This window comes from Physcomitrium patens, chromosome 7 (genome assembly GCF_059467195.1).
Source record: "Physcomitrium patens ecotype Gransden chromosome 7, ASM5946719v1, whole genome shotgun sequence".
Taxonomy (NCBI): Eukaryota; Viridiplantae; Streptophyta; class Bryopsida; order Funariales; family Funariaceae; genus Physcomitrium; species Physcomitrium patens.
Genome location: NC_143416.1, coordinates 1,138,799 through 1,158,040, shown reverse-complemented (window position 1 = coordinate 1,158,040; position 19,242 = coordinate 1,138,799). Strand labels below are relative to the sequence as shown.

Genomic DNA, 19,242 nt, shown 5'->3' with positions numbered 1-19,242 from the left:
AGGCTAATTTTCCATGCCTTTCCGACCAAGTAGCTTTAGATCCAGAAGCTTGTTAGCTGTCTGGCAGGGCAATAATCAGAATAACCCTCTTGGATCGACAGACCCACGATTGTTTTGGTTGCAGTTCACTGTTTGTACAATGTTTCGGTTGTCCTCTCGAGCCAGTTGCTGGACGTGACCCACATGACATTCATCACAATTCATTTCAGCTCTTGTAACACATACATGCCAACTTGAGGAACCCCAACGCCGAGCACATTTCAATTTTCTGCACAAGATGGCGACAATACCAACCGCGCCGGAATCTTTGACCCACATACCGTGGACATCGCCAATATCTGTTGCACCGCTGGTAAATCAGATGTACTGAGAGTCTTCCCAATAATAGCGTGGATACAGCAACCAAACCGATGGAGAGAAATAAAATACTCAAGGTAAACCAATAGTTAGAATACAGGCCTGGATCCTGTATTCTAATATTAATTTGAGAACAACCACCTAGGAGATTTAGATGTGCATGGGAACATATTCCGAGAATTGCCTCACCAATTCTTTTAGCCATGTTCTGTCTATTGTTCTGGATCGGAAAAACCGAATCCCACTCCGGAGTCCATTGACGCCAGTCGTAGAACTTTACGAAGCTTCTGCAACAATCTCGACTTTCTGTTCATGAACCTAACGCAATGATAGCATACTTCTTCTTCTTCTTTGTTTGTTTGTCACAGAAGGGTTTCTCACTTTGCAGTGAAGAAATCATGAGGTCACAGTTTGGAACGCTTGCATGCTACAAAATCGCAATTGTGGATACGAGAATGTTTGCGTGAAAGGAGCCTCCTGAAACCCTGCCAATTCACGTGTCTACAAATTGTCCGAGATCACGTACATGATGCTCTTTCCGCTTCAGAGGCTACAGCGAGTGTCTCTCTAAAGACCACCGAAGTCATATATCAGGAATAAACGAAGGGTTTCTTTGAAGAAACTTCAGGAGAAATTTCTTTTTGTGTAGAAATGTGCAATGGAATATCACGATCTATGTAACCAAAAGAATATATTCAATCATAAAACAGGGTGTAAAGCCCACGGAGCATGAACTTTGATTAATATTTTTTTGTTAGCGGCAAGTCTCCTTTGATACAGAGGAAGCTATTCGTGTGTAAGTTACAGAAGTTACAAAAGTAATAAAGAATTATGGTCGAATTATGAGCAGTTGCAAAACATACTATTTTTTGCAAAATATAATTTTCTTGAGGACAGGAAACATCGACGTTTTGAATGCACCTCCTTCTCTATTACTCTATTACCAGGGTAATTTACAGATTAATGCTGCTCATAATGGTTAGTAAATTTTATTTGCACTAAAACAAAAAATGCTCAATTTCAGAAGAATGAAAAGAAAAGAAAAGAAAAAGTGATTGAGAAACTGACACAGATAAATTCACTTGGAATAATCAAACTGAAAACATGACTATGTGTTTCAAGGCGGTGATTTGTTGAACTTCGAAACCTTGGAATGTTCTTATTTTAGCATGAACAATTTTTACCCAGACATTGAAACAAGACTGGGGCATCTCTTCGATACATTTCTGAATAAAACACTTCAAGAACTTATTATCTTCGCAATAATTTATCGCAGAGTTTCCGAAATAAGATATTCTACAAAAAGTAAGAAAATATTGTCCATTACATTTTGAATGTCCATTAATTGGTGGATTGCATAAGATAGCACTGGAAAAGATGTAAAGCTGCAAGATGGTAACGTGGCTAGAAAGTACCCACTGTGTAGGTCCATTTGTGGAACGATTAGGAGTTTATACTGATCTCACTGGCATTGGGATCCCTGTACGTACTCATTGCTGGCAAGCATAGGCCACTGATTAGACAATCACAACTTATGTGCCTCCTGAAATAGTGGTTGGAGTTAAACCAACGAGAAGCATTAATGCGCAACCACATGCAGACATTCTAAAGGAGTAAAGCTGTGGTTCGGACAACTTTTGCTACAGACCAACATCTTAGATTAACCGAGTGAATGCATCTGGCCATTTCAACGCTCAACTTGCTGGAGACCGGGCGGATCCACGGGATACCTTAGAGAATCAACCTGGCTCGATCCTTTACAGAGGAACACACATATACATTGTCCCGTCACATGATATCGAACCAGTGACTTCAATCACAAGCTGACTCACAGGCAGCTCAGGATTGCAACCAATCATTAGAAGATTGTTTCCGCAGCCTCAATCAGTGCTGAAGACTGCAATGCTCGTCATGCTCCTGTGACCAGCTTCAAGCCTTGTGTCACGAAAGCGATGGTCTTTCGGCACTTCGTCTTTACAGATGACTGGATGCTTGTTTGAATCCTTCCGAGACTTGAAGCTGGTAATGCATGCTTGGTGATCAAGCTCAGTTGTGTTCTGCGAACTGGTGGGTTCTCAAGGTGGTGTTCATCTCTAGGTTTCCCAGTCTGCGTTGTCTTGAGTATGCACTGGTAGAGTTCAAGCAGACTCTAGGACGACGAGTAGTGTGAGCATGATACCGAATGCATGTCAGATCTGCTGAGGAACCGCCAAAGTAATGTATACATGTGCGGTTTACGTCATGCTAGGTTCAACAAGTTTACAGAAACTTCTGCGCAGGATGTTACATGCACTCTTCGAGTCCCACCTTTTGGGGTTACATTTCTAGTCATTGCAGGTGGTGATGTTCGCGCAATTCTTGCGATTGGTTTGCTGAAGATTCCTAACGAACTAGGCGTTTCATGTGTTTTTTAAAGTGATTTCATTGTGTGGGGGGCCGTTCAGGTACGGGGGTGGCTTTTCCTACACATCGAGTAACACAAGTTGGGGAAGGGAGTAAAATCGAATCATCAGACTCATATATCCAGCGGAGACAGTACCCGAAGTCTCAACGTCGATATAGGGATTTTTAAGACTGATAGAGATGGCTTCCAGCACCTTGATACAGAATCGCTCTTGTGGCGTTACGTCAAGCATGTCTTCCTTTCAGATTTTTCGAGGGCAACCTCTACGTTTTCCAGGCACTAGAACTCCTGCTGCAGTTCAATGCCTAAAGAAGCGTCGATGTTTGCGACCTACTGAATCAGTCCTCGAGAGCTCTCCTGGTAATCTTTAAAACCATAAGAATATCCTGAACTTAGACACAATTGAATCATTGTTACTGTGTAATTCACCTAAAATCGGAGTAAAATAGTTTGCTAGGATTGCTTAAAAATTGTAATTTTCACACTCGTTAGACACAATGAAACGCGTTTAATTACGTCTTCAATCACGTTTAATTGTTTCACAGCATTTTCTCACATTTCATACCCTTTTGATTCGAGCACAACACAGGTGAGAAAACGAAATAAATGAATCTAAACTACATGCATTGCATCTTTAAGTCTTATAATTCCTTCTTTTGGGTTCTTCTTTTGCGGTCGTTTATCTAACTCTCATGGACTAAACAATCTGAATTTCTTCACCAGGTAGCGGATCTTACAGGATTGTAACTGGACCCTCCGGCATCAATCCTTCTTCAAACGGCCACTTGCAAGAGGGGTCCCTTACTCACAGACTTCCGAGTAAGAAGCAGTCTTACAGCAGTGTGTCATTGATTCAGGCACAAAAATCCAATTCACTTTAATGCGTCGTAGATGTCTGAACAAACATGTGAAAATTAAGATGTGTGTTTCCATATTGGCTGTCGGTATTTCTTCCTACAGGCTAGGGAAAAAATAAAAAATAAAAAGAAAAAAACAGGGGTAAGTAGTGTAGAATTTGACATGTGATTACATGAGTGTTAAAGTTAGCAGTCTTGAGGAGAAACACATTTTGCACTTCAGCAGTGCTTCTAATCATATTCGTTGGCTATTGTTGCAGTACCCATGGAAAAATCCATTGATAACTTCCAGTCTACTTTGTACGTATCAGACATATGGTCAGAAACCTTGCAAAGAACGGAATGTTTGTTGCAGGTACCTGACTCGATTATTTGGAAGTCTCTTACTAGACTTTGTTTCTTTCACCAAGGGTGTGCAATGTTTTCAAAAACCATGTCACCTCATAAAATAATATTGCATGTAGAGACGTGATCCCAAAAGTTTGTTGACTCATGGCAGATTTTGATAACCAAGATGATAATAATCATGACCTTTTTTTGCTCGCGTTCATCATCCTAAGGATTTTGAAATTGACGTTTTGAGCATGGCGTGTGCTCTGCGCCACAAAAGGTGACTGAGAATGTACAGATGAACGAGTGGATTGAGGAAATCAGAATGTACTTCCGAAATATGACACTGGGGGAAATATCCATGTCTCCATACGACACAGCTTGGGTAGCGCGAGTGCCAGCGCTGGATGGCTCACATGGCCCTCAGTTCCATCGGTCTTTGCAGTGGATTATTGATAATCAGCTCCCGGATGGCGATTGGGGTGAACCGTCTCTTTTCCTTGGATACGATCGCGTTTGCAACACTCTCGCCTGTGTAATTGCCCTGAAAACTTGGGGTGTTGGGGCTCAGAACGTAGAGCGTGGTAAGAATACAAACTCGAGCTCTCTGTCTCTCCCACAATCCTCCAACATACTTGCTCTTCCGTTCACACATTAAGACACTGTTTCCACAGCTCTGAACTATCTTGGGCTTGGAATCTGTCCAGGAATCCAGTTTCTGCAATCTAACATCTACAAAATGGAGGAAGATGACGCCAATCATATGCCGATTGGATTTGAGATTGTCTTCCCAGCGATGATGGAAGATGCCAAGGCACTGGGACTGGATTTACCATACGATGCCACTATCTTGCAACAAATCTCGGCTGAAAGAGAGAAGAAAATGAAAAAGTGAGCTATCTTGCCTCATCAACTCCTCACTCTTGAAATGTCATCACAGAATTAGCGTTAATGTCCAGGCCTCTACAGAAGCACTGCTGAATGGGCCAATCTGCGAAAACGTGTTCTCATTTGCATTCAATGAACTGGAAGCAGTAAATTGTTTTGTGATTGATTAGAGCAGGATTCCTATGGCGATGGTGTACAAGTACCCCACTACTTTGCTGCATTCTCTGGAAGGCCTGCACCGGGAAGTGGACTGGAACAAGCTCCTCCAGCTACAGTCCGAGAATGGCTCCTTTCTGTATTCACCCGCATCCACTGCATGCGCACTTATGTACACAAAAGATGTGAAGTGCTTCGACTACTTGAACCAGCTCCTCATCAAGTTCGACCACGCTTGTCCAAACGTGTACCCCGTTGATCTCTTCGAGCGTTTGTGGATGGTAGACCGCCTACAAAGGCTGGGAATATCCCGCTACTTCGAGCGAGAAATCAGAGACTGTCTACAATATGTATACCGGTATGCCTTCTATCCATGAGAGACTTGATTTGGAGTATATCACAAGACGTATTCAATTTGTGATGTTCGGACTCCACGATTGGAAATTTGCCTTGAACTTATTCTTTGTCACGAATCTTTCTGCTTGCAGATACTGGAAGGATTGTGGTATTGGCTGGGCAAGCAATTCGTCCGTGCAGGACGTGGACGACACGGCCATGGCCTTCCGCCTTCTCCGCACACACGGATTCGACGTCAAGGAGGACTGCTTCAGACAGTTTTTCAAAGATGGTGAGTTCTTCTGCTTCGCCGGCCAGTCCAGCCAAGCCGTCACGGGAATGTTCAACCTCAGCAGAGCATCGCAAACGCTCTTCCCAGGGGAATCACTCCTAAAAAAGGCCAGAACCTTTTCCAGAAACTTTTTGAGAACCAAGCATGAAAACAATGAATGCTTCGACAAGTGGATAATCACGAAGGATCTAGCGGGCGAGGTGGAATACAATCTCACATTCCCCTGGTATGCTAGCCTTCCTCGTCTTGAGCATCGCACCTACTTGGACCAATATGGGATTGATGATATCTGGATTGGCAAGTCGCTCTACAAAATGCCGGCCGTCACCAACGAAGTGTTTCTCAAATTGGCCAAAGCCGACTTCAACATGTGCCAAGCTCTTCACAAGAAGGAACTCGAGCAGGTCATCAAATGGAATGCCAGCTGCCAATTTAGAGACCTCGAGTTTGCTAGACAGAAATCCGTGGAGTGCTACTTCGCAGGCGCTGCAACCATGTTTGAGCCCGAAATGGTGCAGGCGAGGCTCGTTTGGGCACGCTGTTGCGTGCTCACCACCGTTCTAGACGATTACTTCGATCACGGTACACCTGTGGAAGAGCTTCGGGTTTTTGTGCAGGCCGTAAGGACTTGGAATCCCGAGCTCATCAACGGACTACCTGAGCAAGCCAAGATTCTCTTTATGGGACTGTACAAGACTGTGAACACTATCGCCGAGGAGGCATTCATGGCACAGAAACGAGACGTACATCATCATCTCAAGCATTACGTGAGTCTTTGTGCCTACACCTCTCTTCAGTGTAAACGTGTTTGATCTGTGCCTTAATCAATTGAACAAGGTTGGGATAGACTCGTCTAACGTGATTTTCCTGTGCTTTGACTTGTTTGCTGCAGTGGGACAAATTGATCACTTCAGCTTTGAAAGAAGCCGAATGGGCAGAGTCCGGCTACGTCCCCACCTTCGACGAGTATATGGAAGTCGCTGAAATCTCCGTCGCACTAGAGCCCATTGTATGTAGCACTCTCTTCTTCGCCGGCCATAGGCTCGATGAGGATGTGCTTGACAGTTATGACTACCATCTCGTCATGCATCTCGTCAACCGCGTAGGTCGCATCCTCAACGACATCCAAGGAATGAAGGTAATCGACTCGCTCCACAACCCCTACAACCTGAGATCCTATCTTCGAAACGTTAAACCCTCAAAAGAGTCGCATTGCTAAGTTTCAATCATGAACTGACAAGGAAATATCAATGCCACATATCGTATTTCAGAGGGAAGCCAGCCAAGGGAAGATATCGAGCGTGCAGATCTACATGGAGGAGCATCCAAGTGTGCCTTCAGAGGCCATGGCCATCGCTCATCTGCAGGAATTGGTCGACAACTCCATGCAACAGCTGACATACGAAGTGCTGCGCTTCACTGCAGTCCCGAAGTCCTGTAAGAGAATCCATTTAAACATGGCGAAGATCATGCACGCTTTCTACAAGGACACTGATGGGTTTTCGTCACTGACAGCCATGACAGGGTTTGTGAAGAAGGTGCTCTTCGAGCCAGTACCTGAATAGAATTCTATCGCATAATCCACTTACTCGACATGCATACCAAAGCGAAACATTTGCCAATTGCAAACGGGTCCTTCTAGTGGGTAAGCATCATGTAACATAACCAATTAGTCCAGAAATGTAAATGCCGTAACGCAAATGTGCAATTAGCTCCTGTCACCGTCTACTATCAGATCTGATAGAATTGATGTTGCTCAGACTGTAGCATCGTATCAATCTACGTTGCCATGTAAGCCCATTTCATCCGATCTATTCAAGTTATAAGGCTTGCTACATTTTGCATCTCCTTCCTTGCAGTTATTGATCTCAGTTGTTCGTTAGGAAAACCACAGTCAGGCCACCTTGTTAATGTATGAGTACACATCAGAGCAACTAAAAGAATATTATTTCCACATAAGGACTTCTATTTATATTTTACACATCTCCTCTTCGCTTCTGTAAGCAAGAGTTTCGTGCTTCCCCTTCAGCAAATATTTCCCTCTCTTCCCTGTTATGGACTTCATAATTTTTGTAAAGCTCTCGTTTAGGAACATGAATGGACAAGTTCAACTTTTGAGACAAACTTAGACTTTAGAGAGTATCCAAAACTGTGAGGGAAGTGAAATTTTCTTCTGTGATCCTCATGTGCAGAGCCGAATTATGCGTCCTCTTCCCACCCAGAAGTGCGGAATACTCAACGAGTTGATCACTTCTTCACTGTGATCTGACTAGAAATGAAAATGCTTGTGTCAACTGCAGATGAAATGAGATTGATAGCTCAATGAATATGCCTCAAACACGGAGTCCACAGTAGCAAGGTGGTCGTCACTCCGGAGATAAGAGGTGCAAATGCATAAATTCCTGTGAGATTGACCAAAGCTTCAATTCATTTGAGGAAGCAAAATTGAACGAGAATAAATCTAGCTTCATTTCATGAACTGGAGGACTTGGGATCAATCATCACTGCGCTCTTTCTCTACAAGAATCTTATTTCAGCTTTGTATTTTTTGGCCGATTGAGAGTACTTCTGCACAAAAATTTGCTATCTAATATCTGTTGAGTGCACACACAAAAATTCTGTAAAGTTTCAACTCTCAGTGAGAATTTCTCATTGACTTGAAAGCTTTGAGTTGGCCAAAACATGGTCTTTCATGGCTATTTTTAAGCATAGTTTGCACAGATAATCTATCCTTTGCTTTGAAACTTTTTCATTCATCCCTTATTGTGTATTTTGGTTTTCTTTCCGTTGTGCTGTTCATCATTTGAGAAGTTGCACAAAGTGAGAAATAAGGATGAAAATTGCAAAATAATTGTTTTAGCCATAAAACAAGCATTTGTTTTTGAGCATGTAGTTGTTTTTTTATTTTAGTGTAGATATATATATATATATATATATATATATCTAGACAAAATAAGATACATTTAATGTTTAATTTAAATATGAAGAATTGCATAATATTTAAGGTCCTAATACCATAAATGCAAGATAGATCTATAAGTTTAAAATCTATTACATAAAAAATATTAACAAATATACGTTTATTCATTACAATTATTATTTATCATGAATTATTAATTTAAAATTTAGAATTCTTAGGTTTTATTAAATTTTTTATACTTATTTTAATATTTGATGTGTTTTTAAATATCCACAATGCATTCCAAGAAATGTATTACAATTTCTTCATTATTTTTCTATTTTGTTATGTGTGACCTTCTACAAAGTTTGACCATATTCTATAAAATTATATCAAATCGATCTTTGTGTATGTAAGCTGTTAACTTATTTTTTGTAAAATGCGAAAGTTTTTCTATGGATCCAAATAGTCAACAAATAAAGTCTTTGAATTAGACATTATATTATAAAAGATTTCTTAAATATTAGCAGTAGCTTATTGGCAAAAATAAGAACACTAATTAGAAAAAAATTAGAAATTTTAAAAGAATTTATGAGACTAATGTTTTGGAATAGAATTTTTTCATGTAAATTCAATTTGACCTAGTATTAAATTTGACATACTTATGTACACTTAGAAGATTTTTATAATTATTTTTATTGATTCTAGGCCATACATAATATTCAAAAAGACAATAATTTATATCAAAATTTGTAGGACTTATTAAAGATTAGTTAGTAATTTTTAAAAGATGTTTTGAAAAGATTATTATATTTTTAATTTTTGCCATGCTTATCTAAATCTAATTGCATATTACGAATTCTATGTATTTTGATCTTGCTTGAATATATTTTAAACTTATATTAGTTAATTATTAATTTAGATAATTAAATAAAATTTATTATATTGGTTATATATTTTTCTTTTCTATCTAATAATTAAAGTAATTTTTAAAAAATATGATTCAATGATTCTGACAAAATTATTTTTAAAATTTTAATTGTATATATTTTTTTATTTTTCATAAATAATTAAATAGTTTTTCTTAAATTTTAAAAAAATTAAAAAAAAAATAAGAGACAAGAGACATCCTTGTCATGTTCTTTGGCATATAAAAAAGTATACTAAAAAATATTCATTAATTTATGTTTTATTTCTATTCTACTAACTAATTTTAACTATAATTTATCATATATTTAAAGTAATAATAGAACATAATATATTTAATAGCTATAAAATAAAATAAAATAAATCCATAAATCCTTATTGTAGGCATAAAAAAATCTACTTAAGTATATTATAGAATTTGTTTAGATAGTTTAATATAAATTATGATTTTTTAAATTACATACATATTATTCAAGATAAATATTATGAATAATTTTTTTACTTTATTTAGATGTATCACTTCTAATATTAATACATAAAATATTTTAAAATTATTTTAGTACATATTTAATATAATTTATTAATAAAAAAGTAGGTTGCCAATGGATTTTTTTTTTTATTTTTTTTATTTTTTTTTATAAAGAAGTACTACAATCCTTCTTATTATACTTTGAAAAGAATATTTTTTTACCTACTATCTAATTTATCATATTTTAATATATTTTAATAATTTTTCAACATTCTTTTAATAAATTTACATCCATTTTATTCAGATGCAAAGTATTATTATTTTATATATTTTAAACAAAAATCTTGAATTTATGGGGTGCTAATGGTTTGATTAGAATTGTTTTATTTGAATTGTGACCTTCTACCTGATCATTTTTATATAAATGTTTTAGACTTTTTATGCTTCAAATAATTCTATATGTTTTTTGTATAATTATATATAAAAATCATAGCACATCATTTAATTTTTTTTAAAGCCTCATATTTTTTTTTCAATAATTTTAAAATTTTAAAATATATAATATTAAATATATTTTTGTTATAGATATCTAACAAGAAGATTTTAAGAATATTCTTAAAATATTTTATCAAGTTCTAAAAGATTTTGAAGACTTATCCAAGGCTCCTTACAATATTGAATATGTAAATTTTCTTCTTGACGTGCAAGTGCCACTGCCTCCTTAGATGTAAAAGCTTAAAAAAGTAGTTGCATTACAAGTTGAACTGCTCCAATTCTTGCATCACCATAAAATCTTGCCAAAAAATTCTTCAATTTTAGCAATTCTACGAGATAAAGCATTTAACATGTTCATATTAACATCTAACTTGGAGTTGGAAGTCTCAATTATACTAACATCTTTACTTCCAACCATCTTGAAAGTTAAAAAAAATGTTTCTAAATAATACCAATTTAAATAAAGATACTCCATAATCTCTAAAGTGCTTAGATGTTTTCAAGAAAGATAATCTATTCTTTATCAAGAAAGATAAAGCTCTAGTATTGATAAGAAAGCAATCTCAACAAACTGTCATGGATAAACTATACAAGAGACCAAATAAGAAGTTGAACAAATAAATTTCAATAAGAAAGCTAGCAAGAACTTGATATTAGGAAGTTTCTTAAGAAATTTTCATGTTGCTTGAAGATAAAACAATCCTAAGAAGCTTCTTAGACAACTTTCTTAATCCTCTTAGAATTTTCTAATAGTTGAAAAAGTCTGTAAGGTGGATGATGAGGAATTTTTGATCTTGAACAAATGTTATATTACTATATAAATTCTTTCACATCCTTTCTCATTTTTGGCTACCAAAAATCTTTAGATATAAGTTCCAAAGTCTTGTTGTATCTAAAATATCATGCTATTAGAAAGTTGTGATATGCTTGAAGAATACATAAATATATATATATATTAAAAAATATAGACAACTTTAAAAATAAAATAGATTATTTTTTTAACTTAAAATTAAAAGTATCATGAGACTTAAAAGAAGTATTCTTAATATCATGATGTGAGTCACACCAATGCATCTTAATTGATGAATTGATTAAAGATATAATTTTAAATCATTTTATTATATAAATATTAAGATTAGAAAGTTTTTTTTGACTATTTAAGTATTTATTCAAATTTATAAGTATTTATAAGTTATAAAAGTCTTATTAGAAGAAAATTTATAAAAATAAAATCTTCATAAGTCTTAGAGATAATTATCTTAGTTGATTTAGTATTTTTATTTATTATTAAATATTCAAGATTAGTTATTTAGACAAATATATTCATTGGTCTCTTATCTACATGTATTACTTATAAAAATCCTATCAATGATTTTTTAGTAGTTAGAAGAAGCATGAAAAAAAAACTTCATATCTTTATAATTAATTATATAAAAAATAAGATTTTTAATGGATTTAAATTGATTTTATTATTATAAAAAATTATAAAATTATAAAAGTATATTTTTAAATAGACTTCAGTATTATAAAACTATTATATGATTTTTAAAGATTTATTTGGAATTTATTTAGAATTTATTTTTAAAATTTTAGAAAAGATTTCAAGAGCTTAGTAAAATTGAGTTTTATTACTTTGGGAGCCATGATGAAAAAATGGAAAAAGATTTGAAGGCCATATGAGGCTCTTAGTCTATTTGGATGTTTTTAATCACTACGATGAAGTAAAATATATAAAAACATTAGTTTTATTAGTAGAAAATAGGAGGACCAACAGCTAGTCTAGTCCTTGTAGAAAGGGAAGTGCACAAGTTCCTTATGGATTGTAGCACCTTGAATAGAGTTAAGAGGATAAGACTAAGGCCTTGTGGTCTCTTTTAACAATCTATATATACTATACGTGAACCTTTGATCTATATGCAAGTTATACTTAAAATAAATTGGTTTTATTTAACTTTTTAATTATTCACTTCCTATCTTTAAACTTTCATAATTTATTTATAGTAATTTGGATTTATATATTTTTTTACATCATAAAAAATATAATAAAATTATCCATATAAAAATATTTTTTTTAATATTAAACTTTATTTTTTATTGGATGAAAACTGAGTAAATAGATTGTAGACTACTTTTATTGTATACAATTATTTGAATTCACTTATTTCACTTATTTTGTATTACTTTTTTTTTTATTTTTTTCTATATCATTTTTCACTTTATATTATCAATTTTTGAAGACCAGAAAGTACTTGCTTAGTTACAACCACATAGAAATTAAGCATAGTATGTTGCTAATAGTAAAAAGGCAGCAAAGAGTTAAAGTAAGTTATTGTAGTACTATCAAGGGTTTAGTTGGATGAGGTAGAAATGGATGTAATATCAAAAGGATGGAAGTTTCCTCATTGATGAGCAAATCACTACCTATAAGTAAAGAGTGTTGGAAGTAAGAATCATCTTTCTCTACACTTCTCTTAGACTACAATCTTTGCTGATTCTAAGTATTTAAAACTTTTAGACTTCTTTTCTTCAATAGGTTATGGGCCCACTCACATTTGCTTGAGTATTTTTTGAAGTTCTTTGAAGTGGTTTTGTAAGTGTGGAGTAGATCAACTTGTTGTTACTGATGTTAGGCTTTGGAAGAACTTAACTTTCAGATTGAGATCTAGATCTAAATCATGGTTTGCTCTTACTTGTGGTTAAGAGCATTTTGGTGTTAGTGTCTTGTTTTTCACCTATAGACAAAGTTTGCATTGTGCTTTTGTTGAGATAGATCCTTGGTAATCTAACTTTACAATTTTATGATCTAAAGTTACTGATTGTGCTTAAAAGGCCTCTTATGGTATATAGAGGTGATTTGTAAGCATAAGAAAGATATTAGAGTGGCAAATCAGATTTGAGATACTTAGATAAGTCATCAAACTTGTGACAAGTTTTAGAAGTGAAGTTGAGAGAGTTTTTGAAAGTTAAAATACTAGTTTGTTCACAAAGAAGGATTTTATGATTCTAAGGCAACAAAATCTTCTTGCTGATTTTTGAGAGCATTAGGACTTCTTTTTAAAATCTTCTTTGATACAACTCTTCTTTAGACATGGTTTCAAGTGAAGGTGAAGGATTGAGAGTTATTGAGAAGTTTAGAGGTGACAATTTCTACCATTGGAAGGTAAAAATGGAGCTTTTGTTGGGGTCTTTGGATCTTTGGGATATTGTAGATGAAAGTGAAGAGGCTCCAAACAAAGATGCTGATATAAAGGGGAAGAAATAGTTCAAACGTCGTAAAAAGAAGGTTTTTGGATTGATTGCAACCAATATGGATGAAGCCAACTTCTCCCACATTATCTCTTTCAAAGGACCAGCGGAAGCATGGAAGACTCTTTGCAACATCTATGAGAGCAAAAACTTATCCAACATCATCTATACAAGGAGGAAGTTCTTCACTTGCAAGATGGAAGAAGGGGAAGATCTCATAGCTCATGTCAATAGGATAAAGGCTCTTGCAAACCAACTAGCAATTGTTGACAAGCGTTTAGAAGAAAGTAATATTATCATGATCTTGCTAATGAGCCTTCCTGAATCCTACAACTACCTTATTATGGTATTGGAGTCCATCAAGCTAAAAGAACTTACAATGGATTATGTGACAGCAAGACTTGTCCATGAAGTAACCAAGAAGAAAGAAAAAGAGCCTCAAAGTGAAGTTTCAGCACTCTACTCACGTCAAGGCAAGGGCAACTATTCAAATCAATGAGGTAATGTCAAATCTTGCTTCATTTGTGGCAAAGTAGGCCATTTTGCTCGAAATTGCTACAAAGGCAAAAAGATGAAGAAAGAGAATGTAAATAGTATACAAGATGGTTTGGAGGACAAGTTTATGTATTCACGACAATAAATGGGACCTCTATGGCTGCCATGTCAAGATGGATTGTAGATTCAAGTTGTTCCAAGCATATGATACCTTATAAGTGTTCATTTGATACTTATGAGGCTATTCCAGCATCAAACGTGGTGTTGGTAGATAGTCGTACATGTGAAGTCATTGGAATTGGCTCTATTATGGTGGAGGTGGTTGTGAATAGACAAACGAATAGAATCAGAGTAAAAAACGTCCTTCATGTGTCTAAGATGAAGCAAAACCTACTTTCGGTGAATAAACTTATAATGGAAGGTTTTAAACTTCAATTTGACATGAATGGATGTTTTGTAAGAACATTGAGTGGAGACAAGGTCTTTTAAGGCTTGAAAGAGAGAAATTTGTACTACCTCATTTGTAAGAAGGTGAATGGAGTGGAGGTAGGTGCATTTGCTGAGTTTACATCAAACCAAGACAAGTTGAATATATGGCATCATCGCCTTGGCCATTTGAATGTGAAGAGTATGAGAAAGCTCAAGACCATGGTAACTGGCTTAGATCCTAGTAATACAAGCCATAATGCAAAACAACTTGTAGGTGAAGGATGCATACAAGGCAAACAACAAAGGGCCTCATTTCCAAAGAGTGTAGCAACACGTTGTCATAATACGTGAAGTCTTGCTTGAGAATGCTCCAAGTACCTGACTGTAGAAGAAAGAATGGAAATTGTAATAACAAAATCCTAATTCTAATAGAATAGTAGCAATGTTATAATTAGACCATAATAATGGTAAGCAAACTTAATCAAATTCAAAAAAACCTCAAAGAAATTTCAAACAAATAATAAGAATTCTTAAAGAAATATTAGAAGGACCACAAATATCACTCAAATACATCTCAATTCAATCTTATTTAATTCTAGTTAAAATCCTATTGAACTTTATTCAAACTTTAGGCCAAAATTAATTAAATCTTAAATCCTAATAAAATCCTAAACCCTAAACAAACCTTAAACCAAACCCCAACCAAATCCTAAACCAAATCCAATTAATTCTTACAAGTGATTTAAACCTCAATAACTAATGATTAAACTGTTGATCTTAACTAAAATTTTTCAAACTTCTAAAAAAATAATTTTAAAACAAGCACAAAAAAATTGAAAAGGATCGGAGTTACCAAATTGACGATAACCTCAAAAATGAGCTTGGATATTGATAGGCCTCCTTCTCCAATCTTGATGCCAATCTTTCAAAGCCAAAATCTCTTCTTTTCACCATTTTATTGATCTCAAAATTCTCATGCATATAGAAAAACAAGTCTAATATCCTCTCACATAAGTTTTACTCCAATCCAACCAATAGATTGCAAGAAATCTTAAAAACCTTCACTAGATCTAAACTTCTACTTTCTGAGACCTTGACCCACTTAAACCTCAATATCCCTCAATTCAATTGTTAGATCGAGCTCAAATTTACGATACACATTAAACACAACTATAAACATAAATCCACAAAATTTCACTTATAGATCTTTTACAAAACTCTTGAAATCATCCAAAATGTAAACCCTATTTTATTTCATAAAATCCAAGTCATCTGAAAAAAACATTGACTTTGCAAAGCTCTTACAAAGTCATATCAACTCCAAATCATCCAAAATCAATGCCCATAGAAACCCTATCCAATCTTCTATCAAACTTCTTTCTTTCATCTTCCAAAGAGTCCCAAAGTCATTGTCGAGACTCAATTTTGTATCCCAGGAGTCTGATTTCGACCCAGGTTCATAAATGGCCCTCTCCGGGTATCAACATCTAGTTTTTTTTAAGCAATTTTTACTAGAATTTATCCTAAACTTCCTCCTAAAGATGTCTATATCATTTATTTTTCCAATCTACCTTATTTTGCCTTATTTTTGGCCCTACAAAGTAAGTAGAAGCTATTTTTTTTAAAAGGGCAGCATTGCTATTAAAAGTTTTACTACCTTCTTATCTTTTATCTATATTTTTCTACTTTTTATTTTAACTTGGCTCTTCTATAATAAGATCCATGGTATCATCTTTCACTATATAGTCATATTGCAACATGACAACGTGCTACCAAATTGTTCGAGATTGTCCATTCGGATGTATGTGGACCTATGAAGAACACAAGTATTGGAGGATCAAGGTATTTTCTTACTTTCATTGATGATTATTCAAGAAAGATTTGGATCTACATTCTTAAAGCCAAGAGTGAATGCTTTTGGAAGTTTAAGGAGTTTAAAGCACTTATTGAGAAACAAAGTGAATGCAAGATCAAGGTGCTGCGTATGAACAATGGAGGTGAGTACATGTCTAAGAAATTTGATGTTTATTTGAAGAATGAAGGAATTGCTAGACAAACCACAACTCCATATACTCCACAACAAAATGGTGTTGCTGAAAGGACAAATCAAACCATTGTAGAGATGGCAAGGAGCATGCTTCATGCTCAAAACCTTTGCTATGAGTTTTAGGAAGAAGCTATGGTGAATGCAGTGTATACAAGAAATAGGTGTCCAACAAGTGCTCTTACATCAATGACACCACAAGAAGCTTGGAGCGGGAGACAACCTTGCATTTCTTGTATGAGGACCTTTGGTTGCATTGCATATGCAAAAACACCAGATTGTATGAGGTCCAAACTTCATGCAAAAAGTACAAAGTATGTGTTTCTTGGTTATTGTGAAGGTACTAAGGCATATAGACTAATTTGCTTTGAAACCAAGAAGATCATCAAAAGTCGTGATATTGAGTTTTTGGAGCACAAGAGTGCTTGTGAGCACTTGGAGATGTGTCTAAGTGAGAGTAATGGTGTATTTGTGAAGACATCTTTGAATTCAGCAAAGAAACAAGAAGATGAAGACAATGAAAATGATGAAGATGAAAAGCCAAAGAAGGTTGAAAAGATGAAGGCTCCTACAATTGCTAGGACCAACAATGAAAGAAATGAAAATGTTGAAGATTGGGACAATGATAATGATGAAGAGTACCAACCATTGAGTGAAAAATGACAAGATTTAAGAGTTGGAAAAGTACAAAGAGTGCAAGAAGGTGAATGTTCTTCTATAAGTGAAAGGAGATATCCTTTGAGAGAAAGAAGGCAACATGGCGAATAGTGGAAGGATCACATCTTTTCTTAAGTAAGTAAAGAACATACAAATATTGCTCTTCTTGCTGATCCATTATCTTTATGTGATGCTATGAAGTGTGAAGATGCAATCAAGTAGGAGAAGGCTATGGAAGAAGAGTACCAATCACTAATAAACAATGGTATATGAGAATTGCCACCTCTTCCAGCAAATTGATCTAATATTGGTTGTAAGTGGGTGTTTAGGACTAAAAGAGATGCAATGAGTGTGGTGGTGAGGCACAAGGGAAGATTAGTTGCAAAAAGATACTCACAAATTGCTGAAATTGATTTCAATGAGACTTATGCACCCGTTGCCAAATTCACCACCATTAGGATCATTGTAGCAATTGGAGCAGCAATGGATTTGGAAATATACCAAATGGATGTGAAGACGGCCTTTTTGAATGGAGAATTGTAAAAAGACATCTACATGGATCAACCTCAAGGATTTGTACAACAAGGTAAAGAACATCTTGTGTGCAAATTGAAGAAATCCTTGTATGGATTGAAACAATCACCAAGGGCATGATACAAACGAATTGACACCTTCTTTGTCAATGAAGGATTTGTGAAGAGTGAAGCTGATCATTCATTGTACGTGATGCAATCTAGAGAGTTCTTGTTGATTGTAATCCTTTATGTTGATGATTTGATCATCTTGGCTAACAATATGGAAAAGATGGATTGGATGAAGGCCAAATTAGAGAAGGAATATAAGATGAGTGATTTGGGAGAGTTGCACTATTGCTTGGGAGTGGAATTTGTAAGAGATTGTGGTAATGAGACCATTACAATGAGCCAAACCAAATACATTGAAGAAGTGTTGAAACGATTCAACATGGAGAAGTACAAGCCTATTGGAACACCCTTGGAGGTAAATTTGAAGTTGATGAAGCTTACTTATGAAGATTTTACACAAGTTGAAGGTGAGATTCAAAGTGTTCCATATAAAGCAGCATTAGGCTCATTCATGTATGCAATGGTGGCTACATGAGTAGATCTTGCATATGCGGTGAGTGTTGTAAGCCAATACATGTCTAAGGCTCGACCAATGCATTGGAAAATGGTAAAGAGGATATTGAGGTACTTAAAAGGTACAAAAGACTTCAAATTGTGCCTTGGTAGTAAGAACATTGACTTGCAAGGTTATTGTAATACAGATTGAACTGGAGATGCAAAGAATAGAAGTTCTACAATAGGATATGTGTTCTTCATTGGAGTGGTAGCCATTTCATGGAATTGTAAGAGACAACCTGCCATTGCAATATCAATGATGAAGGTAGAGTACATGGCAGCAAGTCATTGTATAATGGAGGCGTGTTGGATAAGGCAACTCTTAGAAGACATTGATGTAGTGTAATTAGAAGCAACTCTAGTTATGTGTGACAATCAAGGATGTCTTATATTTCCCAAGAATCCAAAACACCACTCAAGGACCAAACACATTGATGTTCAACATCATTTCATATGAGAGAAGATTGAAGATAGAATAATAGGTATGAAGTATTGTGCTACAAATGACATGCTTGTTGATGTGCTTACAAAGGCATTAGTGAAGGATAGACATCATGACTTGATTCAGAGATTAGGATTAAAAGCCTTTTGAATATTAGTAAAGTGAGAGTGTTTAAGATCAACAAATACTTACTTAGTTACAACCACATAGAGATTAAGCATAATATGTTGCTAATAGTAAAAAGGCAGTAAAGAGTTAAAATAAGTTATTGTAGTGGCATCAAGGGTTTAGTTGGATGAGGTAGAAATGGATGTAATATCAAAAAGATGGAAGTTTTCTTGTTGGTGAGCAAACTACTACCTATAAGTAAAGAAAGTTGG

General features: G+C 35.3%; 1 protein-coding gene across 9 annotated transcripts; it reads left to right on the top strand.

Annotated features, from left to right (window-relative positions):
• The first annotated feature begins 2,175 nt into the window (after positions 1-2,175).
• LOC112284636 (ent-kaurene synthase CPS/KS, chloroplastic-like) lies at positions 2,176-8,099 on the top strand. 9 transcript variants are annotated; one of them, XR_016504041.1, is made up of 11 exons: positions 2,176-2,379; positions 2,802-3,121; positions 3,485-3,580; positions 3,879-3,973; positions 4,229-4,532; positions 4,656-4,839; positions 5,012-5,350; positions 5,481-6,387; positions 6,513-6,758; positions 6,892-7,265; positions 7,921-8,099. XR_016504041.1 is itself a non-coding variant. In XM_024524632.3 (10 exons), the coding sequence occupies exons 2-10, from the start codon at positions 2,941-2,943 to the stop codon at positions 7,183-7,185; spliced, it is 2,646 nt and encodes an 881-aa protein (XP_024380400.1). In that variant the 5' UTR covers positions 2,176-2,379; positions 2,802-2,940; the 3' UTR covers positions 7,186-7,464. The 9 variants fall into 9 exon arrangements, 3 of the variants coding, with proteins under 3 accessions (XP_024380400.1, XP_024380398.1, XP_024380399.1); XR_016504040.1 differs by having other exon boundaries at positions 7,813-8,099; XR_002970473.3 differs by having other exon boundaries at positions 2,176-2,424.
• The last annotated feature ends 11,143 nt before the right edge of the window (positions 8,100-19,242 follow it).

Excerpts from the sequence above, each read along its gene's own strand:
- LOC112284636 (XM_024524632.3), top strand. The coding sequence starts at position 2,941 with ATGGCTTCCAGCACCTTGATACAGAATCGCTCTTGTGGCGTTACGTCA. Across the intron at positions 3,974-4,228 it reads GAACGGAATGTTTGTTGCAG|GTGACTGAGAATGTACAGAT; the intron begins GTACCTGACTCG and ends GCGCCACAAAAG. Across the intron at positions 6,759-6,891 it reads ACGACATCCAAGGAATGAAG|AGGGAAGCCAGCCAAGGGAA; the intron begins GTAATCGACTCG and ends ATCGTATTTCAG.